This window comes from Phyllobates terribilis, unplaced genomic scaffold (assembly GCF_046119375.1).
Source record: "Phyllobates terribilis strain yellow unplaced genomic scaffold, ASM4611937v1 Scaffold_8__6_contigs__length_399053987, whole genome shotgun sequence".
NCBI lineage: Eukaryota > Metazoa > Chordata > Amphibia > Anura > Dendrobatidae > Phyllobates > Phyllobates terribilis.
Genome location: NW_027362768.1, coordinates 175722050 through 175748743, shown reverse-complemented (window position 1 = coordinate 175748743; position 26694 = coordinate 175722050). Strand labels below are relative to the sequence as shown.

The 26694-nt window shown below is 44.7% G+C and overlaps 2 protein-coding genes across 2 annotated transcripts in view; one reads left to right on the top strand and one right to left on the bottom strand.

Annotated features, from left to right (window-relative positions):
- The window catches only part of EFCAB7 (EF-hand calcium binding domain 7), a 46737-nt gene extending 41680 nt beyond the window's left edge, over positions 1 to 5057 (bottom strand). Inside the window, exons 1-2 of the mRNA XM_073643812.1 lie at positions 4908 to 5057; positions 1908 to 2071 (exon numbers count right to left, since the gene is read on the bottom strand). Of these exons, the coding sequence (XP_073499913.1) occupies positions 1908 to 2070 (163 nt within the window). The 5' untranslated portion in view covers position 2071; positions 4908 to 5057. The remainder of the gene's footprint in view (positions 1 to 1907; positions 2072 to 4907) is intronic.
- A 107-nt stretch (positions 5058 to 5164) lies between these two features.
- On the top strand, positions 5165 to 25954 carry ITGB3BP (integrin subunit beta 3 binding protein). The gene is made up of 8 exons (XM_073643815.1): positions 5165 to 5262; positions 10308 to 10350; positions 13166 to 13298; positions 15053 to 15125; positions 18459 to 18537; positions 19860 to 19953; positions 23850 to 23895; positions 24613 to 25954. Exons 1-7 carry the CDS (start codon positions 5258 to 5260, stop codon positions 23891 to 23893), a joined length of 471 nt encoding a protein of 156 aa, XP_073499916.1. The 5' UTR covers positions 5165 to 5257; the 3' UTR covers positions 23894 to 23895; positions 24613 to 25954.
- The last annotated feature ends 740 nt before the right edge of the window (positions 25955 to 26694 follow it).

Sequence of the window (26694 nt, the reverse complement as noted above, 5' to 3'; positions counted from 1 at the left end):
CAAGCCTATGAGAAAAAAGCCTGGAGCAAAATGAAAGAAAAAAAATCACCTACATACCATCAACCACAATGGTTTCCATCTAAAGCATTATGTATTTCATTATTGATTTTAAAACTGCACAAGAAAAAGCAAAAAAAAAAAAATTAAAAAAACCATTTACATAAATAAAAAAAAAAAGAGTCAAAAACACCAATGAAGACGCCATGAGACGGAGGCTGCGTGTGTAAGGGAGGTTGGGAGAGATAAGCAGTCAACTGGCCGCTAAGACCTCATTCACACGTCTGATTTTTCCACGTACAACAAAAAAAGGACTGATTTTGATCAGAGTGTGGTCTGAGTGTCTTCCGATTTTCTTGTACGTGGAGAAATGTAAAAATTCTGTCAGTCTGTGAAAATCAGACTGCACTCGGATGGCATCAGAGAGCAGTCCAATGTTTTTCACGGACCCGTTGCATTGCATTGCTGACCCTCGGATCAAAACCGGACATGTCTCCGTGACTCCTCTCTGTCCGCGAAAAATCACAAATGTGTGAATGGCCCCATAGACTATCACAGGTAAAAGTGAAATCCGGTGATCACTTGTACGTGAAAATCGGATGTGTGACTGAGGCTCTAGGCGCACGATGGCGCTGATGACTTTTAATAAGCACCTGAGTGACATCGTTTGCAGCCGTCCATCAGCCCTGCGCTGTCAGCTCAGAATAAGCCTGGAAAAAGCGCATAAAAAGGCATGTTGGGAGCTTTTTTAACCCCTTACAGCTGCAGACAATTTTCACTTTTGCGAGGTATAAATGACCTGGGAACAGGATTCTCCCAATCAGGACAATTCCAAAGATAATAAACTTTTGCAGTTTTTTTTTTTTATATTTTAGTGGTGAAAAACTGATTTGGAAACTTTGAAAAAAATAAGAAAATAATCTCTGTGTCGCCATCTTCTAAGACCTGTAACTTTTTACCTTTCTGTCAGTGGAGCCGTGCGGGGGATTGTTTTTATTTGTGTCATTTTGATCTTGTATAGTATTATTTTAGGAGAGGGTGGCAAATGAAAAACAGCATATCTGGCGTTTCTTTTTTATATTTTTTTATGGTATTTACCCCACAGATTAATTATTTTATATTTTCACAATTTGGACTTTGGGTGATACAAAATCTGCTTCATTTTTTAATTCTTTTCTTTATTTTTGATTGGGGAAAACAGGAGCCGGGGCGATTCAAACTTTTTTTTTTTTTTCATTTTTCAACATTTTTTATAACTTTTCTGGGTTTTTACTTTTCTTTTTAGTCCTCCCTAGGAGACCTGAATTTGTGAGCCTTTCATCACTTATACTATATACTGCAATACTTTAATATCATAGTATACAGTGAAATGACCTTCTATGAAGACTACAAAGATGGCGGCGGGCTGATCGTGTCCTACATGCAGGATGGGGCGATGAGGACATGATTGTACACCCGCACCAGATCGCTTACTGAAATGGCACTGTTAAAAACTGGTGGCGGCATTTATGTGGTTAAAAAGGAGCGACTGCTGCTGTTAGTATAAAACAGCTCCATACACTTGCCGAACATGTAGAGATGTCAGGAAGGGGTTAAACAGTTTTTCCTATCCCAGAGAGTTAACCCCTAGGATACTAGACAACTAGCTGATGGTCATAACAATCCTCAATGAAGTGGTTGGGTTCATTGTCTATGGGACTGCTGGAGATAGCTGAGCGCTGCTCTTGGGTATCTTTGTTAGTCCCATAGACAATGAATGGAGCGGCAGCGAGCATGCGAGCCCTTGCTCTATTTAAATAGGGCACTTCAGAGCTTTGCTCTCGGGGTCGTGGGGGTCTCATTCATCGACGGCCATTGCTCCGTTCAAACAAACACTTCAGAGCCCCACTCTCAAACCCATGGATGATTACCTAGACACAGCTGCTGCCGGTCGGTGATGTTCTCCAGGCTGCTCCTGAACACAGTCAGGTAAGCGGCGCGGCAGGACGTGTAGAACGCCTCCTGGTCATCGGACTTCAGCGCCTCTGAACGCTTACTGGAAAGTGACGAGCTGCTTCCATACAGACCCGACATCCTGCAAATCATCAACACGGTGTTACCATAGAGATAGAACACAGCACAAAGCATCAGACTCGTCCTCCAGTCACAACAAGAGCAGCACGTACATCAGCTTTCCTCACATCGTCTATATCCGTACAGAGCACATAAGGTTCTGCGGGGAACGTGGCACATACCGGAGAGCAGATCACACAACAACACAGTTACAATGTCAGTAATGGTGAAAAACAGACACAAGTCCATCAAATTCAACTATGAGTGCAGCTCTGGATGTAACTGGAGAATAAAAGCTGCAAAGAACATGTTTTATATCTGAAATATCCTGCACAGATATAAGACAGGAGGGAAAGCAAATAATCAGCTCACAGCATCACAAGACCCCGGAGAGAGGATGAGGCAGGACAAAGAGTGACTGCACCAGCAGAATAGTGAGTGCAGCTCTGGAGTATAATACAGGATGTAACTCAGGATCAGTACAGGATAAGTAATGTAATGTATGTACACAGTGACTGCACCAGCAGAATAGTGAGTGCAGCTCTGGAGTATAATACAGGATGTAACTCAGGATCAGTAATGTAATGTATGTACACAGTGACTGCACCAGCAGAATAGTGAGTGCTGCTCTGGAGTATAATACAGGATGTAACTCAGGATCAGTACAGGATAAGTAATGTATGTACACAGTGACTGCACCAGCAGAATAGTGAGTGCAGCTCTGGAGTATAATACAGGATGTAACTCAGGATCAGTACAGGATCAGTAATGTAATGTATGTCCACAGTGACTGCACCAGCAGAATAGTGAGTGCAGCTCTGGAGTATAATACAGGATGTAACTCAGGATCAGTACAGGATCAGTAATGTAATGTATGTACACAGTGACTGCACCAGCAGAATAGTGAGTGCAGCTCTGGAGTATAATACAGGATGTAACTCAGGATCAGTACAGGATAAGTAATGTAATGTATGTACACAGTGACTGTACCAGCAGAATAGTGAGTGCAGCTCTGGAGTATAATACAGGATGTAACTCAGGATCAGTAATGTAATGTATGTACACAGTGACTGCACCAGCAGAATAGTGAGTGCAGCTCTGGAGTATAATACAGGATGTAACTCAGGATCAGTAATGTATGTACACAGTGACTGCACCAGCAGAATAGTGAGTGCAGCTCTGGAGGATAATACAGGATGTAACTCAGGATCAGTAATGTAATGTATGTACACAGTGACTGCACCAGCAGAATAGTGAGTGCAGCTCTGGAGGATAATACAGGATGTAACTCAGGATCAGTGCAGGATCAGTAATGTAATGTATGTACACAGTGACTGCACCAGCAGAATAGTGAGTGCAGCTCTGGAGTATAATACAGGATGTAACTCAGGATCAGTACAGGATCAGTAATGTAATGTATGTACACAGTGACTGCACCAGCAGAATAGTGAGTGCAGCTCTGGAGTATAATACAGGATGTAACTCAGGATCAGTACAGGATCAGTAATGTAATGTATGTACACAGTGACTGCACCAGCAGAATAGTGAGTGCAGCTCTGGAGTATAATACAGGATGTAACTCAGGATCAGTACAGGATAAGTAATGTAATGTATGTACACAGTGACTGTACCAGCAGAATAGTGAGTGCAGCTCTGGAGTATAATACAGGATGTAACTCAGGATCAGTAATGTAATGTATGTACACAGTGACTGCACCAGCAGAATAGTGAGTGCAGCTCTCGAGTATAATACAGGATGTAACTCAGGATCAGTAATGTATGTACACAGTGACTGCACCAGCAGAATAGTGAGTGCAGCTCTGGAGGATAATACAGGATGTAACTCAGGATCAGTAATGTAATGTATGTACACAGTGACTGCACCAGCAGAATAGTGAGTGCAGCTCTGGAGGATAATACAGGATGTAACTCAGGATCAGTGCAGGATCAGTAATGTAATGTATGTACACAGTGACTGCACCAGCAGAATAGTGAGTGCAGCTCTGGAGTATAATACAGGACGTAACTCAGGATCAGTAATGTAATGTATGTACACAGTGACTGCACCAGCAGAATAGTGAGTGCAGCTCTGGAGGATAATACAGGATGTAACTCAGGATCAGTGCAGGATCAGTAATGTAATGTATGTACACAGTGACTGCACCAGCAGAATAGTGAGTGCAGCTCTGGAGTATAATACAGGACGTAACTCAGGATCAGTAATGTAATGTATGTACACAGTGACTGCACCAGCAGAACAGTGAGTGCAGCTCTGGAGTATAATACAGGATGTAACTCAGGATTAGTACAGGATCAGTAATGTAATGTATGTACACAGTGACTGCACCAGCAGAATAGTGAGTGCAGCTCTGGAGTATAATACAGGATGTAACTCAGGATCAGTACAGGATCAGTAATGTAATGTATGTACACAGTGACTGCACCAGCAGAATAGTGAGTGCAGCTCTGGAGTATAATACAGGATGTAACTCAGGATCAGTACAGGATCAGTAATGTAATGTATGTACACAGTGACTGCACCAGCAGAATAGTGAGTGCAGCTCTGGAGTATAATACAGGATGTAACTCAGGATCAGTACAGGATCAGTAATGTAATGTATGTACACAGTGACTGCACCAGCAGAATAGTGAGTGCAGATCTGGAGTATAATACAAGGATGTAACTCAGGATCAGTAATGTAATGTATGTACACAGTGACTGCACCAGCGGAATAGTGAGTGCAGCTCTGGAGTATAATACAGGATGTAGCTCGTTGATGGTTATATGGACACAGGCAGCTCCCGAAGAGAATGTTGTCCTGTCCCTTCCGATATCATATCGGGTCTCCACTACTCACTTTATATCTCTCCGTCTTCTCCGTGGTCCGTTTTCTTCTGCTGCTCCGTTACCAGGGGAACGCGGAGCCGGAAGTGACGTCACCCTCCAATAACAAATATGGCCGTCATGGCTTCACCGTCTGAAGTACAAATATAAAGTATTCTTTTCCCGCCTTATTCTGTTCTGGTACAGTGACACGAGGGCTTAGCTGTGTGCAGCTGTTAGTTATCAGTATATATGGAAGAATATGAATAGCTGAAGGTGGGTAGGAACCCTGTAGCCTGACATGGGTTCCGGGGGGAAGGGTTTAGAGACGCACACGGCGCCAGTGTCAGACTTGGACGGACGGTTTGCTGGAGCAGTGACAGGATGCCGTGAGTACTGGGGGTTGGTGTCAGCTGTCCGGGCTCCGCTGGCAGCGGGAGGAGCCGCCTCCTGCTCTCGGGGCTTTCACCCTAATTACTGCCATGACTACAACTCCCAGCATCGGAGCAGCTTCTAAGGAGTCACCTGCACTTTTTCTTTTTCCTTCACCAGGTGTTTTTCATTATCTGAAGACAGAAAAAAGCTAAAAAATAAAATAAAAAAACTTCTATGTGAGCAGCAAACGATTTTCCTGTAGAAATGAATAGAAATTTTTCCAACTGTTTTTGGAGATGATTTTGGGGCTGATCTGATCCAGAAGATGCCTGAAAAAAATCCCTCAAACTCTTCTCATGTTAATAAACTTTGCTGTTCACATGTTTGGTTTTTTTTTTTTTCTGGAAGAGATTTTGCCAAAACACCGAGTGTGACAAAATAAAGTCACTGATGGAAAGCGTTCCAGACGAGGCGCCGGCCGATCAAAGGGCAAAATAAAACTTCAGGAAATGGAAAAACTCTTCCAAAAACTCCCTAAGACTGTTCACACGTTGCGTTTTTATGCATTTTTCTCCGCAGGCAAAACCTGCTCTCTTGACCGTAAAGAAGCCACGTCAAAAAAGCAGGTTTTTGCCTCTCGTTTTTTTGCAGTGTTTTTGTCATGGTACATTTGTCTCTTGAACACGCTGATAAAGTTTAGTACATAAAAAAGAATAACCTGATTCAACTTCATCAGGTTTTGGCACCAAGAACACAGCAAAAACCTGATACCTGTGTTTTTTGCTGCGTTTTTCTATTATGCATTGCTTTCTATGGGTGAGAAATGCTGCAATAACACTCAAAGTGACATGATGCATTTTGCAAAAACGCAGCTCTTTGACAAAACAGTCAGGAAAGAAACAACAAGATGTGTGCATGAGATTTCTGACATCTCAAGACTTTGCTGGTACTGTAAAACGCAGCTGAAAATTTGCATTAAACAAAACCACTGCATTAACATAATGTGTGAACATAGTCTAAAAGAGCCTTTCCTGACGCGGTTTCCACTAGAAAATATATCAGCCTCTGATCCCGCTCTATATCTGCCCTCCTGTGCAGGGCTGAGTGCGCACCAGACCTCTACACAATACCTGCAAAATATACGGCACATGGAAAGTTTCACCTGTTACCTCTAGTTCTACTCTCATAGGATTCCTGGCATACATTGGCAAGTACCCCCAAACCGTGCTCACGTAGGTCCATAGTTATTAATGTATTCATGTCATCTTTGATGATCGACTAATTCATAACCGGACTTGTACCAGACTTTTTTTTTTTTATTCTTTCTGTTTTTTACTCTTTGGACATAAGTACACAGTTTTCAAAAGGGGCTGAAGTGCACAGATATGTTATTAGGATGTGATATTATTTTGGCGACTGAGTGTAAATTAAAGTGGCCAAGAGCTGGAATAAGGGAAAGAAAGTGTCTGAGGTTCAGTTTCCATTTATATCCCCCAAGAAACAAGTTTGAGATTGAAGCTCCGGTGGTTGTCACTTTGTACTCTGCCTGGCCTCTGTTACAGATTTTTATTTATTTTATTTTTTTTAATATTTTTTAACCAAATCTTCTACACTTTTGAGATCGCCTTCAAAAGATGGAAACTGCCAGAAGAGAGGCCAGATGGGAGTCCAAAGTGATTCTTTCACTAACGTGTAACAAGATTTATTTTACTTAGTTATTTAGCTCCAACACATTCCACAGCGCTGTATGGACATAATCATCACTGTCCCCATTGGGGCTCACAATCTAGATTCCTATCAGGATGTCTTTGCAGTGTGGGAGGAAACCAAAGAACATGGGGAGAACATACAAACTCCTTGCAGATGTTGTCGTTGGTGGGATTTGGACCCAGGACTCCAGATCTGCAAAGTAACAGTGCTAACCACTGAGCCACGGTGTACGGGAGCTGAATAACCAGATGATCTTCATAAATTTCTCTTAGGATGAAAAGCTAAACAGGCAACAGATTTAGTACGAGGCTTCCAGTGTATTTTCATTAAAGTGTACTTGTCATTTCTGGTGACTTCAGAATAAGGCATCCTGTGTCTGCACATGAGGAATAACATTTTTTCTGCCCATTATATGACTTGTGTTCTGCATTTTCCCTTCTACAGACTCCATCTCGAATTCCCAGTTTTCTTTGAGCTACTGAGTGGGGCCCAGCTGCTATTATGTCTCCAATACACAACACACAGGCATGAGGGATTCCTGTCTGTGTAGCACATTTTCAGAACCAGCAGCACAGTGAATATTATACAGCAGCACTGAGCAGTGTAGCTGTGATTCCAGCTCTGCACGGAAATAAATTTCCTAGAAAAATTACTTTTTCCATACATGTTTTTGGAGCGTCAGTGCTGTGATCGTACTGATCTGGCAGGATTGCTCATGTAGCTGGTGTGTGTGTTTTTTTTTTTTTTTATGGGGGGGTCGGGTGTTCTGGCTGTAGTTTTGTGGTCATAGATGGAGCCAACAGCAATTTATATTAATGCATGATTGATCCACTGGCCCTTAGCTTTAAGGTGTTCAGATCATGTAGAAGGTTTTTATTTGTGATGGCGCCTTCAATGTGCGGTAGATCAGTTGGGGTCTGAGTCCTCAGAACCGCACAGTCTGTACAGAAGAGCGCAGCTCCTGCACAAGTGAGCGCACTGATCGGTGTGCGGACCCACAAGCTATTTATTGATCCCATTCACTGTTCTGAGCTGATCACTTCTGTTGTCTTTTGAGCGATCCGTGAGGCTGCGGGACCATCAGCATATAGAAAAAAAAAAAACGTTGAGCGATAGGTGCACTTTAAAGAGGTTCTGCCGTGACAATTTTGGTCTATTCTCTGGCCACTGAAGTTCTTATCGCATACTCTAGGGGGCTCTTTCATACAGTAGGGTCATACGGTAGTAGTAATAATCTGGTCACATCAGTCCGAGCCGATCTCCCTTCGTCTCGGCACGGCCATGTCATTTCCTTCCAGCGCTGCAGTGGATCTCGCTGTCGGTATTCGGGCCCCCGTGTAATAAAATGCTAATGTCTGCTCTTTAGGTGACAGCTGTGAGATTGAAGGCATTATAAATATTCCGCTCTCCGTTCCGAGCTCGGCTATTAACAGCTGGGCATCCAGCTCGGGAACAAATTTTGGCAAGTGCGAGGGGGCGCTTGGCATGTCTTCCCCGGTGGATGGTGGAGCGTGGTTACTTTAAGGGTCACTGACGCAGAGATAACTTTGTCTTCAGTCTTTTTTGAAAGCTTTTTGCAAGATGAGCGTTTACCTGACCGATCGTCGGCCGCCTGGTCGCTCTCTGCAGCGGTGTCCATCGTGTTTTGGAAAGTTCTGCAACTTTCCAAATATTCTTTCAGTTTTGCAATATTTCTAAGACTCTAATTGTTGTCAGTGACTGGGAACACTGTCATTTACTTCTCACCTTTCTGGACCATCCAGACCTGCACTGATACGTTGTAGAAACTATGAGAACAGGCGAGAGCTTGGTGCTAATAATGTACCGTATCTTGCTACAAGTTGTATCCAATCTTCTGTGAGTAAGTCCTTTAGATTAGATCTGACAGTTTTCCGCCTCTAGGTGTAAGTCACTATTGTTTCCATTCAGAGACAGCAAGCGGTGATCTTCAGAATGGTGAGAGAGAACACTTTACCCTTTCAATTTAATTTAAAGGGGATGTCTAGGACTTGGGTCATAAATACCAGATTGGTTGAGGTCCAACACCCCCATCTATCGGCAGTGGCCAGATGTACCCACACGGGTACTGTCTGTTCTTGGCCCGTCGCACCTCAGTTCCCATCTAAATGAATGGCAGCTGCAAACAGTTTATTGGCAGGCGACCAGACAACATTCCCCCCCCCCCCCCCCACCACCAATCTGATACTGATTTCCCCCCCCCCCATCCTCAGGATGGGTCATCAATATCTGTCTGTGACAAGCTGATCAACAAGTATCAGGTGTGATCTGTAGGGAAACCCGGCAATACGTGTTCAATTTCCCTGCAGTGCCCCCACAGGAGAAAGGAAGTATTACACATGGTCCTTTTTTTACCAATAGGATTGGATGGATCCTCAAAGCAAGAAATCCATTGACTGTGATGGGGTCTGACTAATGGATACACCATCAAAAAATAAGGAAATAAATGTTTAGCGATCTTTCTCTACTTTACACTTGTGTTCCAGCCAAAATGGCGCTGTACGTGCCTTCATATGGAATAAGACCCCTTGGAGATGTTGGTAAACCTAATCCAATAGAGACCCTCACCACTCGTTGTCCCCTCACATGATATTTCTCTGAGAAGCCGCCGCCCTTTTCCCACCAGGACCCCTTTTTTTTCTCCCCTTTTTTTTTTTTTTTTTTTTTTTTTTACTCTTTTTGCTTTTTCACACTAGATGGTTTGGGTTTTTTTTATTTTATTGACTTTCTGAGAAAGTAGAACTGCAGACGCCTGGAAAATGTCATCCATTCAGTGCAAGGTTTTCTATCTTCTGATACCCGACGCACGCCATAAAAGAAAAATCTGATATTCCACCTTTTGGTTGCACCGACATGAATTTCAGGCCACATAGAAAAACTCCCGATATTACGGTTCGACCCTTCTCACTCTGCAAAAGTGATATTGAATAAAAAGACACGTGACATGAGGTGGGGGGGGAGGCTTGCTTCCCGGGGGCTGGTGCCATTGTAGAGGTGAGGGGGGCCTTCCTTCCCGGGGGCTGACGTTGTTGGGGAGGGGGGCTTTCCTTCCCAGGTGCTGGCGCCGTAGAAGGGGGGGGGGGCCTTGCTTCCCTGGGGATGGCGCCGTTGATGAGGGGGGTCTTGCTTCCCTGGGGCTGGCGCTGTTGTGCAGTGGTGGCGAGGCTAGCCCTGGTAACCAGTAAACATCAGGAGGGGGTGTCTTTTTATTTTTTCGACTTTTGCTATTTCTCATTATTGCTCATGTTGGATATGTAGCAGATTTCTCCGGCCCTGCGTCAGTCTTTCCTGATCCCATTTTCACCTTATTTATTTATTTATTTTTTTCCAGCGCCAAACGATCCCTACGTCTGGAAGCGTCAGAGACCATTAAGGTGCGTCCATAACTGTGCAGGGTACATTTAAGGGTTAATGCTATATCTGCCTCCTCCATTATCGGTGTAGATTATATTAGTGGCTTGACATGGCAAACATGCCCTCATCGCAGGGGATGACGGGCCGAGTGTGAGGGCTGTTGACGGGACGCCCCCCGTAATAATGCAGCAGACGGGGGGGGGGGGGGGTATTCTCGTGCGGCCCCCATAGTCCTTTTCCAGGGAGAATGCCTTAGAAGTTGGAGGGGAGTCATCCGTCAGCCCTGAGCGGTGTAATTACAGCCGCAGCCGTCTTGTCATCGACCACCACTCCAAACAATATGGAATTATGATAATGTTACATCCAGCATATTAGGAGCGGGCGAGCGGGAGATGGAAACCAGACAGACATTCTTCTGCGGAGAACATAATTGTTTACCTCGGCTAATCTGCTATAATTAAGCCATAAAAATACCACTGCTCCTATAAATGATGCCGCCATTACTATCGTATAAAATACAGCTCAACTATAACTGTTATGTTTGCGGATCCCCGTCACAAGCGGCGACGTCGTGCCAAATGTATCGGCCGCAATGCCAAATGTATCATGATATACTAGATGATGGCCCTCTCATGCCAGCGCCGGGTGTTAGCCTGGATAATAATGGTGGCACGTGAGGTCTATAACCGGGCAACGCTGTCCGCCGGCGCCAACACGCTCCATCTTATTGAGACTTGTAATGTATATAGTTCCTTAAAGGGCACCTGTCACTAGGACTGAACTCCACAGATCTCGCACCTCCTGCCAGTAGGAATATACGTGACGGTGACGGCGTCGTCCTACAGACTAATCCTCCACCCAACTGGAGAAATGCAAATATACCCCTCCCCTCTCCGAGCCAATCTGGCCAATGAGCAGAGCCAAGAAAAGTCATGTGACTGTTACCTCCCCCTGGACTCTTAAGAGAAGTCACTTGGAAACTGCTATTTTCGGTGGGCGGTACCAAAATTCTAAAAATAAATAAATCTAAAAAAGAAGTGTAAAACTGAAATTTCACCGCTTTTTTTATTTTGCGGGAAAAGTGACTTGTAACTACGGGTCAATCCATTTAGAGTGAGACCAACTTTGTACTGCTGGATTTTTTTTTGGTTTCATCACTTAAAGGGGGTTGTACCAAGTTTAGAAATTATTCCCATATCCATGGGACAGGGGATATGTTCCTGATCTCTGGGGGTCTGACCGCTGGAACACTCACCAATCAAGAGAACCATGGAGCGGTGTCCAATCAAGCATACCACCTCTCCATTCATTCTCTATGGGGCTGCTGTTGATGGCTCAGCGTAGCGTCCGGCTGGTCTTCAGCACTCCCATAAGGAATGAATGGAGAAGACCAGCCGGATCCTGCGCTCGGCCATCTCTGGCGTCCCCATAGAGAATGAATGGAGAAGACCAGCCGGATCCTGCGCTCGGCCATCTCTGGCGTCCCCATAGAGAATGAATGGAGAAGACCAGCCGGATCCTACGCTCGGCCATCTCTGGCGTCCCCATGGAGAAGACCAGCCGGATCCTGCGCTCGGCCATCTCTGGCGTCCCCATAGAGAATGAATGGAGAAGACCAGCCGGATCCTACGCTCGGCCATCTCTGGCGTCCCCATAGAGAATGAATGGAGAAGACCAGCCGGATCCTGCGCTCGGCCATCTCTGGCGTCCCCATAGAGAATGAATGGAGAAGACCAGCCGGATCCTGCGCTCGGCCATCTCTGGCGTCCCCATAGAGAATGAATGGAGAAGACCAGCCGGATCCTACGCTCGGCCATCTCCGGCGACCCCATAGAGAATGAATGGAGAAGACCAGCTGGACTCTGTGCTCAGCCATCTTCAGCGGCCCCATAGAGAATGAATGGAGAAGACCAGCCGGATCCTGCGCTCAGCCATCTTTGGCCGCCCCATAGAGAATGAATGGAGAAGACCAGCTCGACTCTGTGCTCAGCCATCTTTGGCCGCCCCATAGAGAATGAATGGAGAAGACCAGCCGGATCCTGCGCTCAGCCATCTTTGGCCGCCCCATAGAGAATGAATGGAGAAGACCTGCTGGACTCTGTGCTCAGCCATCTCTGGCGTCCCCATAGAGAATGAATGGAGAAGACCAGCCGGATCCTATGCTCAGCCATCTCCGGCGACCCCATGGAGAATGAATGGAGCGGGAGTTGCACTTAATTGGTGAGGGTCCCAGCGGTCAGACCCCCAGTGATCAGGAAGTCATCCCCTATCCCATGGCTAGGCAATAATTACTGAATTTGGTATAACCGCTTTACAAAAAATAAAATTTTGCTCCGAAAAAAACTCTGCTTCAGTCGTCATTGATAATTTTGCATCAGTGTTTGCTTTTTGCCGGACGAGCTGTAGTTCTTGATAATATTTCGGTGTCCCTGCAAGTTTCTATCTTTTCATTCCATTTTTTTGGGGGGATGTGAAATAACAAAAATAAAAAGTGATTTGCCCTTTAATTCTTTTTTCTTTTCAGTGTTCATCGTATGAGATAAATATTTTAACACTTTACTAGTTAAGAAAATTACAGCGATGTCAAATATTTAACTTTTTTTTTTTTTTGGGGGGGGGGGGGGCGGAGGTAGAGGGTGATATGAACTTTATAATTATTATTATAACTTTCTTATATGATTGACTGAAATACTGTAACATTGCAGCGCATCCGCTCCATACAATATGTGCACAGATCAGCCCCGTACATGTATGGCCGATGTCGCCAAGTGGTTAAACTAAGGGGGGGAGGAATCGAGGTGATCGACTTGTCCTTCACATCTCTCTTACCTGCAGAATAACACGTCAAGGGTTAATGCAGATCATGACCCCAGCCATTACTCTCCACTTACTGGGACCCGTCAAATGAGCCCCTCATCCGCCTCCAAACAACGAGCAGCGGCAGAAGCTGGGGAGCGAAAAATACAAAGTAAGTCAAGGTCACTCCTACAGTGACTGCACCAGCAGAATAGTGAGTGCAGCTCTGGAGTATAATACAGGATGTAACTCAGGATCAGTAATGTAATGTATGTACACAGTGACTGCACCAGCAGAATAGTGAGTGCAGCTCTGGAGTATAATACAGGATGTAACTCGGGATCAGTAATGTAATGTATGTACACAGTGACTGCACCAGCAGAATAGTGAGTGCAGCTCTGGAGTATAATACAGGATGTAACTCAGGATCAGTAATGTAATGTATGTACACAGTGACTGCACCAGCAGAATAGTGAGTGCAGCTCTGGAGTATAATACAAGATGTAACTCAGGATCAGTAATGTAATGTATGTACACAGTGACTGCACCAGCAGAATAGTGAGTGCAGCTCTGGAGTATAATACAAGATGTAACTCAGGATCAGTAATGTAATGTATGTACACAGTGACTGCACCAGCAGAATAGTGAGTGCAGCTCTGGAGTATAATACAGGATGTAACTCAGTATCAGTACAGGATCAGTAATGTAATGTATGTACACAGTGACTGCACCAGCAGAATAGTGAGTGCAGCTCTGGAGTATAATACAGGATGTAACTCGGGATCAGTAATGTAATGTATGTACACAGTGACTGCACCAGCAGAATAGTGAGTGCAGCTCTGGAGTATAATACAGGATGTAACTCAGGATCAGTAATGTAATGTATGTACACAGTGACTGCACCAGCAGAATAGTGAGTGCAGCTCTGGAGTATAATACAAGATGTAACTCAGGATCAGTAATGTAATGTATGTACACAGTGACTGCACCAGCAGAATAGTGAGTGCAGCTCTGGAGTATAATACAAGATGTAACTCAGGATCAGTAATGTAATGTATGTACACAGTGACTGCACCAGCAGAATAGTGAGTGCAGCTCTGGAGTATAATACAGGATGTAACTCAGTATCAGTACAGGATCAGTAATGTAATGTATGTACACAGTGACTGCACCAGCAGAATAGTGAGTGCAGCTCCGGAGTATAATTAATATTTTGGCAGTAGCACGGTTAGCTCGTGTTCCTCTTTGGCTGTTTATTGCTATATACTTGTATATATCTCACTTTAGAGAGACTCGTTTTGAAAGTCAGACATTGGCGCACAATCAGTATTCGGGCAGCATGTGGTGAGCGGGGGCGCCGGTAATGTAAAGTGTAAATGATATTGGTTTTAATAAACTTTGTTCAGGCTGCGTGTTTAACTGTTCTTCTCCGTCTGAGCTTATCAGTCTGTAAGTCATGCCTCAGAGACGTCTGATTACTTTTCTTAAGTGCACCCATGGATTTCGCCCGAATCTCATTTTCTGGATGCAGACGGTCGTTAGTGCTGCAAAGCATGGACGGTGCGGAGGAGAGCAGCGGCGGCACGATTCCCTGTAATGATCGCAGCCGCCCCTGCCTCCTGTCTGTACATTTAGGCACCATGTCATCCCTCTGAACTCTGTTAGTGGTTCCCAGGACATGCTGGGACTAGTAGTACTAGACATTCATGAGCATCAGGTGTCTATGGAGAGCGGGTATGTATGTGTAATGTGTGTATGGCTCCTTTTTCCTATTCGGAGGCCTATGGAAACGGTAAGGTATATAAGGTAAAGCCTCCGGTGTATATCTGTCAGCTGAGGGCACCGATGCCGTGTAATGCCTCGCAGGTAATGATAAAGGAAAAAAAAAATGCTGCACGTGATTTAGTCTCCAATTCCTTTTTGCAGATGACGCCAATCCTGGGGCCGCAGAGCCAAAAACGTCCAGCAGAGGGCAGAGCTCTCCAGAAGAAAGCACTCAGTAAGTTGATAAATGGCAGGTTTTCAGGTTACAAGACCCGATTACTCCTCTACTGGGGGATCTTCAGATGATGCTCTGACATTTTGGAAACTCCTTCTTTTTTTCTTTTCTTTTTTTTCTTTTCTTTTTTTTCTTTTGGACAAGCTGCTTACTGGAGTCACACAGCCCGGACCCCCTTCCATTATATAAGCTAGTGCAATGGCCGACTTGTAACTCTCTATCTCTGACCATATGGTATGTTCAGAGATTGCTGTTATTGCATTGTGCGCCCCCCTTCCCCTGAGGAAATCAGCAATAACCTGCACTCCTTGTTTTCTACCTGCTCCCTATATTCCTGTATATACCATGGGAGGGGGGGGTCTCCACTGTGGAAAGTTTGGTAACTCGAGCTCTGGGGTAACGGGATGTTATATTCTATTCTCCATATCTGAGTTGATGCTTTATAATTTTGGGCCAAATCCAGTCTACTCAGACTGAATTATAGCAAAGGGGGGACTTTATCGACCGCTCTGTAACACAAGTCACGTATAAATTATGGCGGAAATCTACCTTCTATCATGGCTGACGTAGATCTGTTGGTGGTGCACACACTGTCGTCCCCAAAAAAACCAACAAACTTATTAATGTGCCTAAACAGCTGTTTTGGTGACTCTTAGATATCTTTATTTTTTTAGGGTTTTTTCATAGACCATTTTAATAGGACTTAGGGTAAAAATGGCTAACGCTAAAATATATATATATTATATTATAATTTATTTATTTTTTGCATGTGCATGCAGGTATCCTGCACTTGTCTCAATGGCTGCCAGATTAAGGCCTGGGCTATAGAGTAAGTTTGGCCACGACTCAAGTCGTGCAGCTGCAACACTGCGGGGAATGGAGCTGCATTGCAACCTGCAAGTCACACAGTCATAACCAGTGCCTCCCTCATTGAGAGGTGAGAGGTGCTGATGACTTTGCACTGACAGAGCCAAAATGCAAAAAAAAAAAAAAAAAATATCTGGTTGGATTGGGAGTCCACTTAGGGGGTCTTTATAATAAATCTTGTCCAAACTGGACGTCCCCCTTTTAAAAGGAAGCATGGGGTGCTGTACATACGTCCTGCATCGTACAGACACACGGAGTGAATGATGGAGTCAGCGACAACTCGCGGCATCTATTTCCCGGAGGCCATCAACATACACGGGCGAGGAGAGGAGGGACAAGTATTTAAACATCACTTGGAATGAGCCACCATTGAGGCGTATAGCATTCTGCAGCGTAAGATAACACAAATTCAGCTATTCCCTGTGAACTTTCCAGCCCCGAGGCAATTTACATCTTGTATAATACGGCGACGCTGACATTTCCTCTCTTGGCAGACATCTGTTGCAGCCACGGGAATGCAGTAAACAGCAACTTAAGTGCCTGGTAAATGCCACTTGTAATCAGCCCTTCTGTGGGATCCGAATGGGAGGATCCGCCGGCAGCCGGCTTCAGTTTCCAGCCTTCAAGATCCATTTACAACTTAATACTGTTATTCTTATTGTAAGAGACGGAGGGAGGGATCCTGGGGACGGCCGATTGAAGGGGCACAGGCGCTCGACAAAATCCCAGTACGGCCAGACGCTGTGACCACCTCCCGCCGTCAGGACGCCCCGATCCGCTCATCGCTTCTCAGATCAATCTCCGCTCAGCAACCAATCAGACATCTGTGGCTGCAGCTGATCTCCTGGAGAACAAAAGGAGTAGTTGCTGAAATTCATCCGAATTGTGGGAAGGTTCAGTCCTAGGACCTCTGCTCTTCTCCATCTACACCTTTTGGCCTGGGACAGCTCATAGTCTCCCGGCTTTCAGTATCACCTCTATGCTGACGACACACAGATCTACCTCTCTGGACCCGATATCTCCTCCCTACTAACCAAAATCCCACAATGTCTGTCTGCTATTTCATCCTTCTTCTCTGCTAGATTTCTAAAACTTAATATGGATAAAACTGAATTCATCATCTTTCCGCCATCTCACTCAACGCCCTCATCTGACCTATCTATCAATGTCAATGGCTGTCTACTCTCCCCAGTCCCTCAGGCTCGCTGCCTTGGGGTAACCCTGGACTCTGATCTCTCCTTCAAACTACATATCCAAGCCCTTTCCACTTCCTGCCGACTCCAACTCAAAAATATCTCCCGGATCCGCACATTCCTCAACCATGAATCTGCAAAAACACTAGTGCACGCCCTCATCATCTCCCGCCTCGACTACTGCAACCTCCTGCTCTGTGGCCTCCCTTCCAACACTCTCGCACCCCTCGTATCCATCATAAACTGTGCTGCTCGACTAATCAACCTGTCCCCCCGCTATTCCCCGGCCTCGCCTCTGTCAATCCCTTCACTGGCTCCCCATTGCCCAGAGACTCCAGTTCAAAACCCTAACCATGGCATACAAAGCCATCCACAACCTGTCTCCCCCATATATCTGTGACCTAGTCTCCCGGTACATACCCGCATGCAACCTCCGATCCTCACAGGATCTCCTTCTCTACTCCCCTCTTATCTCCTCCTCCCACAATCGCATACAAGATTTCTCCCGCGCATACCCCCCTACTCTGGAACTCTCTACCCCAACACATCAGACTCTCGCCGAACGTGGAAACCATCAAAAGGAACCTGAAGACCCACCACTTCCAACAAGCCTGCAACCTGCAGTAACCACCGCTCCACCATACTGCTGCATGACCAGCTCTACCCTCACCTACTGTATCCTCACCCATGTCTTGTAGACTGTGAGCCCTCGTGGGCAGGGTCCTCGCTCCTCCTGTACCAGTCGCCGACTTGTGTTGTCTAAGATTATTGTACTTGTTTTTTATTATTATACCCCTATCATGTGTAAAGTGCCATGGAATAAATGACGCTATAATAATTTTTAACTTTCTTATTTAAAAAGTTGTTCCCTATGTTTAGGCTGGGGGATAACTTGCTGGCCAGTGCTTGGGACCCTCAGAGATCCCGAGATCAGGGGTCTGCAGCTCCATCTTGAACTCAGTGGAGGTGCATTCGTCTAGTGCTGCACTCGACTGTCCTATAGACGATGAATGGAGCAGGGGTCTCTCATGCAGACCTCCACCGCGGTCCTGACGGGGCTGCGATCTTGTGATCCCTGAAGCTCCCAGCAGTCAGACCACCTGCAATCACAAAGTTCTCCTCAATCCAATGGACAAGGAGATTGCTTGTTGTTTTGTGATTATCCCTTTAAAATGCTTTGAAGCAACTTTAAAAGGAAAAAATGTAGACACGGATTTAAATGGACTTTTTTTTCTGATATTATATCATTTTATTTTTTTTTTCTTTATTTCAGAATTTTGCATCTGTTTTCAGAAGTTGAAGACTCGCTGAATGAGTTTTTGGAAATGAGGCAACACCTATCAGACTTACAGGTTGGCACACTGCGACCTCGTGTCGTCTATGAGAATGCATCGGTCGCTTGGTTGGGTGAATTTAAGAAAATAACAGTTTAGTTGATCTGCAAATTCCCACATTTGTCACTACAGGACACTCGGGTTACACACAAAATATGGAAAACGTATTTCATACTAATTGTGAAGGAGGGCGGCCGCTTGTCCCTGGGCAGGAGGGGCGGCCGCTTGTCCCTGGGCAGGAGGGGCGGCCGCTTGTCCCTGGGCCGGCAAGTAAAGGCCATAGACAGGTTACAGGGAGATCAGTATTTATTTCAGCTTGTTCCTTGCAGCTTTGGATGTGAGTGGAGAACAGGACATGATGTAACTGACAGTACATGGAAGCATTTGCTGAGTTGCTCGTCGCCGTGATGACGTTCCCGGGCCCCTCGGACCAGCCTGAGACGTCGGCAGCTCGGTGACTTTGTGCTCCGGACATATGTCCTTCTGTTTACCCAATTTAGGAGGAAGCTGTTTTAATACGTCTTAGCTGTGAGCGACACATGCTGTGACATTTACAGCAGCAGCCGCCAGCGCGCGTGTATGAATTTCACGTGTGACACTTGCACCGCTCGCTGGGTGGTTTGTACATTTTTACGTCTGGGGCCGGGGGAAAATATTTACGCAGTGTGAAATCTGTTCTGTTCCCTGAAGATTAGCACTTGTTACAGAGTGGATGAACTCGAGGACTTGCAGAGAAAGCCCCAGATCACCGGGGCGGGGGGCAACGCACTGGACGTAGGAAAAAAAACTCCCAAAGGGAAGGGGGACAACAGCCCCGGAGGGGAGAATATTTTCCAACATCTTAAATTTTTATTTATTTATTTTTTTATTCTAGCTCTGCAGCTCCTTTATGACCCGGCGCTGGCATTTATGTATAATTATACACTATTATTTCATTTTTAACCCCTTGAAGATGCAGCCATTTTTTATTTAATTTTGCAATACAAATTCTGTTCTACGGGTCTCTACAGTAATTAACCAATTTATTTTTGTTTTTACTATTTAAATGAAATAAAGCGCCATCATCTCCCCAGCACTGTACAGACATCATTATCACTGTCCCCATTGGGGCTCATAGTCTATATTCCCCATCAGTATGTCTTTGGCGTGTGGCAGGAATCCGGGAAAACCTACACGGACAAGGGCAGAACATACATATAACTATTTTTTTTCTTCATGTATTTGGGTGTTTTATTTCCTCCCCTAACGCCAGTCTTTTGGCTTGGAATGCCATTGCTCTCATTGCCGTTGTCTCTCTGCTGGTCCAGTAATGTGACTGTTGTGTGTTTTTCCTCTTCTAGGCTGCAGAGGGCAGCAGAGAGCTGGGAAACCTCTTTGGATTGGATTCCGGAACGTTGGATCTTAAATCGGAGATGAAGAAAACGAAAGTTCTGAGTAAGAGCTGAAAAGAAAAGCTTTCGCCACAATTCACGAGACCTCTGTCCTTCTCTGTATGGGCTAGAAAAACATTTTAAAGGTCAAGGGAGAAAAAAAAAGCAGTCCGGGGTTAGCAAGCCGCCATGGCTGTTATGGGGAAGGCGACTTTAGCAGCTTCCTCAATAAAATATAGACTTTCAGTAATGAAGGCCTAAGGGGCGTTACTGTATGGCTCCAAAGCTGGGGAAAAACTGTCCTGGGGACATTTCGATGGCTGCCTGGATTGGGGGTCAGCTGCTGTTCCTTCAGTCGTCTTTCTATCTCTTGTGTTCAAAAACTGCTGCTACTTAAGACCCGAATTGTGACCTTGAACAGCCACCGTTTAATGTCCCAACCCAAACTGTATGGGCAGAACAATTGTTCACACGATCGTTCTGTACCCATAAAACTTGCATCTTGTCAGCCACACATTCCCTGGTTATACAGAGCGATGTACTGGTGAAAATATCCAGCATGAACAAACCAATTAGTTGACAAAACTGGAGCGTTTTACTTGTTAATTGGCAGATCAGTAGCATCTTTACACGGGGTGATGATCTAAGGCTAGAATTGTGTCACTGGGTCCCTCGAGGTCAGCGGCTTTCCGTCACTGGGGCCCTCAAGGTCGGCTGATCTGTATATATTTTACTATTGTAGAAAAAGATGTCCAACTAGTTCACATGAAAATAGCACCAAAGTCATGATGCAAGACAACCTGAGTGACAACTTTACAAGGGAATGTACTTCCAGCATTATTGTTTGTTTAGCTGTTTTTTTTAACCAGGGCCATTTTAGAGTTATAGTAAAGCCCTTAAAGGGGTTTTCCACTACTTCAATAAGATTATTATTTGGGGGAGAGTTGTACTTTGGACTGACTCGTTCTGTGTGTAAGCAGTCATAGACACAAAGTTTCCCATCAGAATTGAAATCAGTCTTGTTGGTCTCCGTGTTTTTGCGTTACTCACATACACAAAGGAGCTTTCTCATCACTCGGTCATGTGAGGCCCCAGAGGAAGATTCAGGAAAGATTTACATTTCTCTGTGTCCAATTTACTGTGGAAAAGTTCATGTGTCCTTCATTCCTGGATGTCATACGGGGCAGCGAGTTTTCATGGACATCAGCACGTTTCCTATTTGTAGGATCCGCATAGAATTCATTACAAATTATGACCTCGTTGTGCGAGTTTCTGCTGATTTTGCTCCAGTCTAAAAAAAAAAAAAAAAAATTTTCTCTACATTTTTGGATTATGTGGAAAATATAACTTTATTGCCCATACAGCCAAGACTTTCTAATATTGAAAGACATTTTCCCCTTAAAAAAACAAACAGGAAATGATATATAGAGATGTGGCAGAGTTTGTAGTTAAAATGCTTCTTCTGTGTTCATGTAAATAAGCTAAAAACTCTGTATTTAGTTATATATATATATATATATATATATATATATATATATATATATATATATATATATATATATATATATATATATATATATATATACAGTACAGACCAAAAGTTTGGACACACCTTCTCATTTAAAGATTTTCCTGTATTTTCTTGACTATGAAAATTGTACATTCACACTGAAGGCATCAAAACTATGAATTAACACATGTGGAATTATATACTTAACAAAAAAGTGTGAAACAACTGAAAATATGTCTTATATTCTAGGTTCTTCAAAGTAGCCACCTTTTGCTTTGATGACTGCTTTGCACACTCTTGGCATTCTCTTGATGAGCTTCAAGAGGTAGTCACCGGAAATGGTCTTCCAACAATCTTGAAGGAGTTCCCAGAGATGCTTAGCATTTGTTGGCCCTTTTGCCTTCACTCTGCGGTCCAGCTCACCCCAAACCATCTCGGTTGGGTTCAGGTCTGGTGACTGTGGAGGCCAGGTCATCTGGCGTAGCCCCCCATCACTCTCCTTCTTGGTCAAATAGCCCTTACACAGCCTGGAGGTGTTTGGGGTCATTGTCCTGTTGAAAAATAAATGATGGTCCAACTAAACGCAAACCGGATGGAATAGCATGCCGCTGCAAGATGCTGTGGTAGCCATGCTGGTTCAGTATGCCTTCAATTTTGAATAAATCCCCAGCAGTGTCACCAGCAAAGCACCCCCACACCATCACACCTCCTCCTCCATGCTTCACGGTGGGAACCAGGCATGTAGAGTCCATCCGTTCACCTTTTCTGCGTCGCACAAAGACATGGTGGTTGGAACCAAAGATCTCAAATTTGGACTCATCAGACCGAAGTACAGTTTTCCACTGGTCTAATGTCCATTCCTTGTGTTCTTTAGCCCAAACAAGTCTCTTCTGCTTGTTGCCTGTCCTTAGCAGTGGTTTCCTAGCAGCTATTTTACCATGAAGGCCTGCTGCACAAAGTCTCCTCTTAACAGTTGTTGAAGAGATGTGTCTGCTGCTAGAACTCTGTGTGGCATTGACCTGGTCTCTAATCTGAGCTGCTGTTAACCTGCGATTTCTGAGGCTGGTGACTCGGATAAACTTATCCTCAGAAGCAGAGGTGACTCTTGGTCTTCCTTTCCTGGGGCGGTCCTCATGTGAGCCAGTTTCTTTGTAGCGCTTGATGGTTTTTGCAACTGCACTTGGGGACACTTTCAAAGTTTTCCCAATTTTTCGGACTGACTGACCTTCATTTCTTAAAGTAATGATGGCCACTCGTTTTTCTTTACTTAGCTGCTTTTTTCTTGCCATAATACAAATTCTAACAGTCTATTCAGTAGGACTATCAGCTGTGTATCCACCAGACTTCTGCACAACACAACTGATGGTCCCAACCCCATTTATAAGGCAAGAAATCCCACTTATTAAACCTGACAGGGCACACCTGTGAAGTGAAAACCATTTCCGGTGACTACCTCTTGAAGCTCATCAAGAGAATGCCAAGAGTGTGCAAAGCAGTCATCAAAGCAAAAGGTGGCTACTTTGAAGAACCTAGAATATAAGACATATTTTCAGTTGTTTCACACTTTTTTGTTAAGTATATAATTCCACATGTGTTAGTTCATAGTTTTGATGCCTTCAGTGTGAATGTACAATTTGCATAGTCATGAAAATACAGAAAAATCTTTAAATGAGAAGGTGTGTCCAAACTTTTGGTCTGTAATATATATATATATATATATATATATATTCCAGATACAAGTTTCAAACTCTCCGCATGTAGAGATTCATAAAATTCTGTCTGCAGCCACCACTAGGGGGAGCTCCCTGTATACAGGGATACAGGATAAGATCCTGTCTGCAGCCACCACTAGGGGGAGCTCCCTGTATACAGAGATACAGGATAAGATTCTGTCTGCAGCCACCACTAGGGGGAGCTCCCTGTATACAGAGATACAGGATGAGATTCTGTCTGCAGCCACCACTAGGGGGAGCTCCCTGTATACAGAGATACAGGATGAGATTCTGTCTGCAGCCACCACTAGGGGGAGCTCCCTGTATACAGAGATACAGGATGAGATTCTGTCTGCAGCCACCACTAGGGGGAGCTCCCTGTATACAGAGATACAGGATAAGATTCTGTCTGCAGCCACCACTAGGGGGAGCTCCCTGTATACAGAGATACAGGATGAGATTCTGTCTGCAGCCACCACTAGGGGGAGCTCCCTGTATACAGAGATACAGGATGAGATTCTGTCTGCAGCCACCACTAGGGGGAGCTCCCTGTATACAGAGATACAGGATGAGATCCTGTCTGCAGCCACCACTAGGGGGAGCTCCCTGTATACAGAGATACAGGATGAGATCCTGTCTGCAGCCACCACTAGGGGGAGCTCCCTGTATACAGAGATACATCAGATGCAGTTTGCCCAGAGGATGAGACGTTGTGTAATTATTTCTATTTTCTCTTAGTTTGCGAAGTGAGAAAAAGAAAGAAGCGGCAGCGCATCGGCTGAAAGTGAGTGCACTGAATGTAATTGCACCCTGCCCCCACCCTGGAGCTTACCAGAGTTTTATAGAGGGCTAAGAAATGATTCTGGGCTTCTTTATAGTAAAACCTTTTAAAGGGGTTTTAATATTGATGCGCTATCCACAGGATATAGGTCAGCAATTATCGGATCTGTGGTGGCCAAACTCCCGGCACTCCCACCGATCGGCTGTTAAAGCTCCTGCGCTGGTCGGTTGTTCACAGTGTATGAGGCGGGATAGCACTGTGTAGTGGCCAGTCTCAGGTACTGCAGCTCAGCTCCCATTCAATTCTGTAGGAACTGAGCTGCAGTACCAGGGAACGGCCACTACATTCTGTACGGCGCTGTCCTGCCTGTGTTCACAGGATGCATCTGGCTGTTGGAGCTGCAGTTGATCGCTGGGGGTGCAGGATGTCGCTCCCCTTCCTATATTAGTTGGGCGACCCAGGACTTAGAATGGGTCATCAATATATGTCATATATTGAAATAACCATCCCACCATGGTAAAAAAAAAATAAATTTTTTTTTTTGTTGTTGGAGGAAAAAAAAAAAAAAACTAAAAAAAAGTGGCTATTAAAGGGCTAGTTCCAGTGTACTTCTGCAGCCTGTGCTGAATATTACCATTTTGTAAAGTGATGCCTCATCTGTAGCTCGCTGTCATTTATCCTCATATCAGTCACACATTTTTGTTTTTTCCCCTTGTCCAGGTGGCGATTTGTTCCTTTTTACCACCGGTGGATTATACTTCTCTCTCGCAGAACATTTAGCCCCAGGACGGCGGCGTGCAGACGTTCCCGGTACATCACATAAAGCGATTTCTTAATGCAGAACATTCAGGTGTCAGGAAAAACAATGTACCATAATCACTGAATATTTCTATAACTCCGATTTCTGTGCGACCATTTTCAAGATCTCTGCTGTCCGTGAGTGTGAAAACGGAGACCTCACCCTGCTGACAGCGGAGCGTTGTATCCAGTCTAAAAAATCATCTGCGCCCTAAACAGTGTTTGATACATTTATCCTGCACTGACACATTGTAACAGATTTGTGCTTCTTTTTTTATTATTCTGATTTGTAGAATTTTGGTGATATTTGGGATGGCCATCTTTCCTGAACTTCTGATAACAGCAGTTAGAGATTTGCTTTACGGCACATGCATCAGTCCATTATCCGGCTGCGGGACCCTCACCCTACGTGGGCGACTAGCGGCGGAGCTTTTACCCATTTAGCCTCATCGCTCTGAACTTTGCTTTACTTTTCAGAGCTTTGGCCTTAAAGGGACATTTCCGTTTCTGTACTCTGAAAATACTTTCCCCTGCTGAATGCAAGAAATGTCCCGCTGCTCTCACCTGCTTGTCATCTGAAAATACAAGCCCCCTGCCCTGCTCCGCGGGACCACCTGTCGCCAGCGCACAGTCAGCACAGCCATTTTTTTGGAGGCCGGGGGGGGTGTTTTTGAAAATGCAACTTACAGATTGAATTCAGACTAATGAGGCGTGAGTGGTTTCTATTCATTGACAGCATGCACAGATCTTATAAATGTAGAAACGCCATTCAGTCCTGACCTTATATCTCACAGCTGAGAGGTCGCTACATTTGCATCCAGTCCAGACAATCCTCTGGGAGCCAAATCTCTCTATTGTCCCTATGGCTTGTTGGTGTTTTGTCTGCAATGATACATTGTAACAAACTCTCATCTGTGAGAAGTATTATGTCAGGATGGACTTGCAGTTTCAGAGCGTATCTATTCAATGACGACATGCAGAGGCAAGGAACTGAAAGCACAAATGGCGCACATGTAGTAATGGGTTAAAAAAAAGTCGTAATTTTGCCAAAAGCCGACAGTGGGTCTGGGAACCGGGTCGTGCATAATATTTTACATATGAAAATGCTGCAAATATATGGCTGCTGGAGCAGGTTTTATTTTCTCATGAGTCAAATTTAAGGCATGTGTTACACCTTAGCACAGTTTTTTTTCCTTTACTTCCTGAATATAAAGTTAAGCAACTTTGTAAATAGTTTTCATTAAAAGTGTTCCATTATTCCACAGCTGCCGAGAGTCTGTAAGTCCTTTAAAGTTAGCTGAGTGAGACAGAAAAAATGTTATAAATCAATCAAAGCTCCAACTGCTGGTCCTGATGCTCGAACTGCTCTCCTCTTCCCTTCTCTCAGAGGTAGAGAGCGCAGGGAGGCAAAGGATTTGTACACAGACTTAAAAATGTGGAGAGGAGAAAAAGCATGTACAGTCTTTGAGGAAAGAGAAAACAAGCTGTAAGGAGGAAAGAAGATGAAATGAGTGCAGGATAAAAGCTGTGCTGATACATTATCTCATTATGACTGCAGCACTCTGGATACACACCAAGCTCACATCCAGCCTATATTACTGGGAGAGATGCACAGACAATCCTCATATCCAGCCTATAGTACTGGGAGTGACACACAGACCTCACATCCAGCCTATATTACTGGGAGAGATGCACAGACCTCACATCCAGCTTATATTACTGGGAAAGACGCACAGACCTCACATCCAGCCTATATTACTGGGATTGAGACACACAGAGCTCATATCCAGCCTATATTACTGGGAGAGACGCACAGACCTAACAGCCAGCCTATATTACTGGGAGAGACGCACAGACCTCACATCCAGCTTATATTACTGGGAGAGACACACAGACCTCACATCCAGCCTATATTACTGGGTAGAGGCACGCTGACCTCACATCCAGCCTATATTACTGGCAGAGACACGCAGACCTCACATCCAGCCTATATTACCAAGAGTG